This window comes from Stegastes partitus, unplaced genomic scaffold, assembly GCF_000690725.1.
Source record: "Stegastes partitus isolate 25-593 unplaced genomic scaffold, Stegastes_partitus-1.0.2 Scaffold1638, whole genome shotgun sequence".
Lineage (NCBI taxonomy): Eukaryota > Metazoa > Chordata > Actinopteri > Pomacentridae > Stegastes > Stegastes partitus.
Genome location: NW_007579369.1, coordinates 44,085 through 51,598, shown reverse-complemented (window position 1 = coordinate 51,598; position 7,514 = coordinate 44,085). Strand labels below are relative to the sequence as shown.

The 7,514-nt window shown below is 38.2% G+C and overlaps 1 protein-coding gene and 1 long non-coding RNA gene across 8 annotated transcripts in view; one reads left to right on the top strand and one right to left on the bottom strand.

Moving 5' to 3' along the window:
* LOC103371743 (uncharacterized) overlaps positions 1 to 83 on the top strand; it is a 3,636-nt gene extending 3,553 nt beyond the window's left edge. The window contains exon 2 of the long non-coding RNA XR_520956.1: positions 14 to 83. This is a non-coding gene — a long non-coding RNA (uncharacterized LOC103371743). The remainder of the gene's footprint in view (positions 1 to 13) is intronic.
* Positions 1 to 7,514, bottom strand: part of LOC103371744 (arrestin domain-containing protein 3-like) — a 25,544-nt gene that overhangs the window by 8,315 nt on the left and 9,715 nt on the right. For 2 of the 7 annotated variants that reach the window (XM_008301173.1, XM_008301168.1), the window contains exon 3: positions 4,166 to 4,226. The exons of the other annotated variants lie outside the window; for them this stretch is intronic. In XM_008301173.1, coding sequence (XP_008299395.1) covers positions 4,166 to 4,226 — 61 coding nt within the window. The remainder of the gene's footprint in view (positions 1 to 4,165; positions 4,227 to 7,514) is intronic. 7 annotated transcript variants of the gene reach the window in all.

Sequence of the window (7,514 nt, the reverse complement as noted above, 5' to 3'; positions counted from 1 at the left end):
GGAGCGCTGATAGGCTGGCAGGATGACGATGGGAAATCTGATCTCTGGGTCTGAAGCATATTTGACATCGAGGTAGACCTGTGGCAAAACATTGTCATTGTGTTGTTGGACTTTTTTCAATATCAAAAGTAATTGGTATTTCTATGTCAGGGGTGCTTTTTAATTGTTGTGACAAGATGTCAGTAGTTCAACACATTTAATTTGGCAGCTGTTTCTTTGCTTATTTTAATCAACCTGCATCATGTGTCTGAGGACCTGTTACTGTTCAGTTAATTCAGGTTAGGGTTTGATCTTTTGTGATTTTTCTTTTCTTCTTTTAACAGTACAACTTATCTACAAAAACAGAATGACATAAAGACTGAGGAAGTCCCCCAAAAACACATGTATATACTTATATATAATTTTTATCTCGTTCTTTTTTTTCTTCTTTACTTTCTTTAAAAAATAAATAAAAATGAGTAAACAATCCAGGGCAAATGTGGGATATTTGCTCTAGAAGAGCAACCTTTCAACCTAAAAGTTCTGCACATTGCTTATCAAATAGTATATTCTCACCTTGTGTGCTTAACCAACTCCTTAAGCAAGCAGTGAGAACAATGACAACAGGGTTTGCTCATAAGCAGTCAGCCTCGTTGAAAGTTATGTTGGATGAAATGGGAAACGCAGACAGCTTTAAATACTGCAAGGGCAGCTCTCAGAAAGAGCAATGCCTAATATCTTGTCATCTCCAAAAATTACTTACTTACTTATTGAATACAGGCATACAACATCTTTTTCATCTTTTTTTGACACACTTGTCTAAAACCTAAATTGGACCCTGATGTATCCATTTCTTTACCACTTTTGATGTTTTTTGGGGGGTTACTCTCTTGTAGGAACACCTGACTGTGTCCAGAACAGAAAGTTCTGCAGAGTCTAGCTTGTGTCATTTGTCTTGAAGGCCAAGTTTATTCCCAGTGGAATACAAAGCAACAGACTCCATTGATTCTATGAAACTGTTTTCAAATTGATCATGACAACAAATTTACTACGAAAGTTTTGCACACAGTCAGATCACATTAAATATACACTTGAAACCAGAAGTTTACATACATGGATCACGCACTATCTGATATTAAATTTAACTAAACTTTTCCTGTTTTAGGTCAGTTAGGATTACCAAAATAGACTTCAGCCCCCCACGACTCTAGTGAGGATTAAGTGGTGTATAGATAGTGGATGGATGTTAACAGCCAGAATAATGTGATAGAGTTGGTTTTACTTTCTTCAAAATCAGAAGCTTACATGCATTTCCTTAGTATTTGGTAGCACTGCATTTAAACTGTATGACTTGGGTCAGGCGTTGTGGGCATCCTTCCCCCTTTTTCCTCCAAATGTAACGATGGTCATTATGGCCAAACAGCTCAATTTTGGTTTCATCAGACCACAGGACACGTCTCCAAAAATGAAGGTCTTTGTCCCTGTGTGCATTTGCAAACTGCAATCAGGCTTTTTATGTTGCTTTTGGATTAATGTCTTCTTCCTCTTTGAGCAGCCTTTCAGCCCATGTCAGTACAGGACTGGTTTCACTGTGGATAATGACTCTCTCCTACCAGCTTCAGTAGCATCTTCACCAGGTCTTTAGCTTTTGTTCTGGGGTTGATAGGCACATTTGGCACCAAGATATGTTCATCTCTGGGACACAGAACCCGTCTCCTTCCTGAGCAGTATGATGGCTGGACATTCCCATGGTGTTTATAGTTGTGTATAATTGTTTGAACAGATGAACGTGGAACCTTCAGGCATCTAGAAACTGTACCCAACGATGAACCAGACTTGTGGAGGTCCACAATTGTCTTCCTGAATTCTTGGCTGATTTCTTTAGAGTTTCCCATGTTGTCACAAAAGGAAGCAGCATGTTTGAGGTGTGCCTTTAAATACATCCACAGGTGTGCCTCCAATTAACTCAAATGTTGTCAATTAACCTATTAAAAGCTTCCAAAGCCATGATATCATCATCATCTGGGCTTTCCCAAATAGTTTAAAGGTATAGTAATCTTAGTGTATGTGAACTTCTGACTTTAAAGAAAGTAGTTTAAAAAATCTCTGCCATTATTCTGGCATTTCACAAATAGAAATCATTTTGGTAACTAACTGGCACAAAACAGGAAAATTTAGTCAGATTTAATGTCAGATAGTGAGACAAAAAGGCTATAAGTCTTTGAATACAGCGCATGTAAACGTCTGTATGTCAAGGCACGAAGACTTCCCACTAGAAAAACCCCACTATCTCACAGATCTATGTATTGGGTCCTGGTTACATTATGCTGATGTCATCCTAACAACCTAATGCAACGATAGTTCCCAACGCAATTATTCAAAACTACATGACGAGTGTCCTCTGAACCGAGGATTATGCCTACAAAGAGCCAAAATGTATTGAAATATATTTGAATTGCAAAGCTCTTTGAGATCAATTTGTATTTTGGGGACGTGTAGGAAAAACTAGTTTCACTTGAAATGTTTATTTATTGATGACAATTTCTGCTATTGTCAATGAGCACTTTTTCAGGACACACAATGCATAATGCACTCACACACATCTCAGTCGCTGTCCTGGTTGTGAAGCTGCTTACCCTGAGTCTGTACTCCACTTTGAGGATGCTGCAGTTGAGGATGGAGAGCTCCAAATCATGGGGAATGGTGATGACCCTTGTGACGTTTTGATTAGAAGATGGAGGGATGGGGTCGCCCACCTCTTCAAAGAGGTTTTTAGTATCCAGTCTTCTCTTCCCTCTTGCAAAGAAGCTGTGCTTTCTGTACACACAGTACTTGGGTTTGATCTCACGAGATGAATTGTTCTGAATGAAGGCCACAACCTTTAATCCTTCTCCTACAAAACAAAGCCGAAGTGTCAAAACAAGCCTCAGTATTAGAACAATATCAATATCACTGTGAGGGCTCACACCTTGGACGAAACCAGTTTTTTCAATGTTCACATCCATGGCTACAGTTCCTGAGTTGAAAACCATCATTTTCTTATCCGTACACTCGTGCTGTGGCGTCTGAAAGAAAACGAGATTAATGAATACAACAAAAAAATCTTTAAAAAATAACAACAGAGAGAAAAAAGAAAACGCTCAACATTTTCATTTTGGCGTCACAATCTTATGGGAATTTCTGAACCTCTGTCCTAGTTTATTGGCTGTAAATACTACAGTGGACTTCAACAGATTGCTCAGTTCATGTCCATGCAGGTGCTAGGGTCAGATTTTGGTCACTTACTGACACCAACCAGGACCTACCATTAGCTCAGGAACGCTGTCGGGGTCTACTTTGGACACAAAGTTGATGGTAGTTGAACCTGTCTTGTTAATCCTCATTGATCTGCTCAACGTGGCTTCCAGCAAGTACACAACTTTACCAACAGAACCTCTGAAGGAGCAGGGCATATCGCTGATGCACAAATCCAGATGGACAGACAAAAGTGAGACAATTTTATACATCTTTTCTAAATGATGTCATGGAATCTATCCAACCAAAATAAAGTCTACATGACCATAAAAAGTAGGGAAGCCCTTTGAATTAACTGGTTTCCTGCATTAATTCATCATATATCATTTGATTTTCATCTGAGTCACAACTACAGACAAACAGTGTGCAAAAGCTAAAACAATGCAAACAATCAGGATCCTCTATGCCCTTGGATTTAATAAAAACTCAGAATGAGGTATGAAGGTGTTTGTAAAATGTGATGTATAATATATATATATATTGTGCAAAAATGTGACTGAAAACGTAATGTATTCAAATACATTGTATTGACATACAGTGTTCAACAATGTACAATGTGATGGTTTGCCCTGAAGAAAACATATGAAAAGGTCTGAAACGTAAAAATGTAAGAAATTGTGTAACACTCAAGTGACTAGCTTTGTAATGACAGTGCTCGCCTCTATGCCGGCAAACACTCCACTAAAACAAGATCCTCTCAAGATGATTTCGGTTTAATTGTGTTAAATGTTTGGTGGCCATTTTGCCAACATTCATTTGCACTTTTAGAGACACCATGTGACATTCTAACTGTGCTTCTGATGAAGCTGCCCAGAAACAAGAGATCTAGAACTGAGTTGAGAGCGTGTCTATCTGCTCTAATGAATTATGGATCAATTAAAACATTTCTTACTGATCAGGGATCTGAAAAGTGAACGGGTAGACGTGGGTTCCTGGGGCAACAACACTGCTGTCTAAAAAAAAAAACAAGAAGAAATTGTAAAAGTATTAGTTAAGCAAAAATGCAAAGACAAACAGTAATTACACTGAGTCATATGTTTACAGCTCTTAAAAGTTTGGACAGGCGCCTTTGGATTAGAGGTTACAGATATGATGCAGTTTACTGAATTAGAGCTGCACACCTCCAAAGGAATCCGTCACGTCATGAAAGATTTAAAAAGACAAGGGTGTCTTTCCAGGAACAGCTTCATGGTTAACAGAAGAGAGGAAATGCACACCTGCAAAACTTAGTTCATGTCTTCAGAGATTCTTTATGGTTGTAATGGGACACTGGATTGGTCAACAAGCACTCAGGCTCTCAGGTCACTGAAGTTTAGTGTCAAGAACTCACTCAGATCAGAACAGGCGGACACAAATGCTTGACTCAGACAGGGTTCATTACTACCATTATTACCAGTCAGGGTTCGGTACACAGGAGGTCAGTCGATCAGGCAAAGGTATCAAAGACAAGAGGCAAAAGGCAAGGTCCAAAAACAGAAGCGAGGTCGTAACAAACAGACTATGGCTGTGGCTGTGAAGAACACTGGTACTAAGACTGTGAAAGTGCAACAAACAGGCAACGAGACTGTGAGACACACAAGGTAATATACACGAGATAATGAGAGGAGATGGGAAACAGGTGAGGGAAAGCCATCAGAAAGCAGGTGTGACAAGACAGGTGCAGGAAGTAAAGCTAAGACAGAGACAACTGGTTAGTGTTTACAAAATAAAACAGGAAAGGCAAGACATCAAATGTGACAAAACAGAAACTTGGCAGACATGACATTTAATTTACTTGTGCAAAAAACAACTGAAATCTTAAAACGTACGACAGTTTCACGCTACTGTGGACTGAAAACACACAATCATAGGCATATAGTAAAAGCAGCAGTGAGTCCAACAGCAGATTAAGACACAACTTTGAAATACTTACATGTGTTTAAGTTCTGCTTTGGCAGGAGCGTTTGTTCGTCATCATCTGAACAAAAAGCAACACACTGAATTAACAGAAACTGACATTATTTAGACAGAACAAGAAATTGAAATCAGAATATTAATTTATATAATTCATTACTTTTTTAAACAATCAAATCAGAGTTTATATTCATGAAAAATCCATTAACTGTTGGTTGAGAAATGCCCTCAAAATTCAGAAGCTAAAACGAGACCATTATAACTCTAACCATTTATTGACATTTGATAGAATACTGTTTCCATCCTACCGTGTTTGCTTTTCTGTGTTTGCTTTAAACTGCCCAAGAGCTTATCAGAAATGTCTTTTGTTTAAATTATGTGTGTGCTCCCCTTTGGAAGCTTTCTCCTTGTGTTGCTTTTCAACACTGAATCAATTTAATTTAGTTTTTTGAATTTGTTTAAATAAAAAAAGAAGGAAAAGAAAAGAAAAAGAAAAAAAAAAGAGGACTTTCTCACATTATAAACGAATTTTCACTTAGGGATTATTTCATTAAAAACATAAAACAGTCTGCTGCTGAGAAGCATCCCAGCTTCATGATGCTGCCACCACCATGCTTCATGGTGGGTATAGAACGTTTGTGATGATGTACAGTGTCTGGTATCCGCCTGTCTAGTCTGACGGGCAAAAAGCTCAGTTTTGATCTCATATTACCCAATGTCAGTTTTCTTCCAGTTCACTTCAGGTACTACATAGTTTTTGGGGAAATCTAGCAGAGTCCTATTATGAGCTTATTTCAACAGTGGCTTCCTCTTGCCACTCTATTTGACTTCAAATAATTTGACTATTTATCAGTGTCTTCAATGTTTTTTTTATGTAGTTAGAGAGAGACGTGTTTGATCATCTGAATTATGTACAACGGCAAACTGATGTGATGCTGATTTACATGAGAATTCATGTAAAACGGAGGTTGGAGCATGAACAAAGATCATCTGTATGTTACTAGGCTGCTGTGTCTTGATTTCATTTTTAGAGACTGTGTAGAAACTCATGAATGTATCAAAAACTATGTAATACAGCAGTGTGTTTCTGTAGGTTCCTAATTTTGAAAAGCAATATAAAGAGAAAGCTGCCAAGCTGGGTAAACACTTCTGTGTAGGCACTGTATGCTTGACAATGCACTGAAAATTGACTTGACTGCTTTATAAGGAATTTTGCTACATGTCACCATCCATAATCTCTGTCTGGGAATCAGCTTATGTTTTCCAGACTGTTTTATATTTTAACATCTTTCCATTGTAGGCTTTACTTGTTCAGCTGAATGCACAGAGCAGCAGAGGGAGGAGGGCTGACTGGCCAACAACAGGGCTGGCAACAAACTAGCATTTTAATTTTTTTCTTGATCACACAGGATTATAATTCTTTCTTTTTTTTTAATGTGCAGTTTTATTATTTGAAAATAATCTTTTTTCCCCCATTTAAACCTGCAATCTTTGTATGAGCAGAAAAGGATGAAAAGCAGACTTACCCTGATGATTTTTTCCTCCAATGAAGTAATGTTTAAAGCTGAAGTATTTGTCTTTGGCGTAGTTCACGATAATTCTTTGACCACGTCTCTGGGTCCATCGAACTTCTGCTTTTCCTTTGAATTTAACGGACAGAGATTCTATCTGACAGTCTTTGGCCACTTCCAGCGTGACTTGGCCACAAATGGAGTCTCCACAGGTAAAGGTGTTCCTGTCATTGATGGGGTTATAGGTGACTTCCAGCTTTTTCACAGTGGACGACATGATGCGCAGCGTAGAGAGAAAAACATCGAGGAAATGCGAATGAAATTAATCAAACAGAAGTCTCCATCACCTTTGACTTCCGTGACTAAGCTGCCTCCTCCCATCACCGCCTTATTCATTTACTCCTATCAAATCATGCTCAGATGCCACCAACTCGCGTCTTTTTCTCTCAGTAACGTTTCCAAATCACTGATATAACAGACAAACACAGTGGCACTGTGACTCTGGACAATCCACAACTGTGAACAGTATTAATTTACAAACTACTTTTGTGGGCGCTGGCAAAAATACTGAAAACCACTATGGTTAGGTCACCTGCAATATTTCTGGGATCACACAATGCTGCTGAATTTTTCCAAAATGTTATTTTCAATATTTTGAGCTCAATACATGGTATATCATTTAGTCAAACTATAGTGAGAATTTAACTCTAAATTATATCTGTAACATTCCCTGTCAACTTGTGCAAATTAAAGAGCATGTAGTCGAAAAGAGAAAAGCAAGGAAATGGTTTATTTCCAAAATGTTTCATGTTTTCCTTTGTTTTTGCATTGATTTTT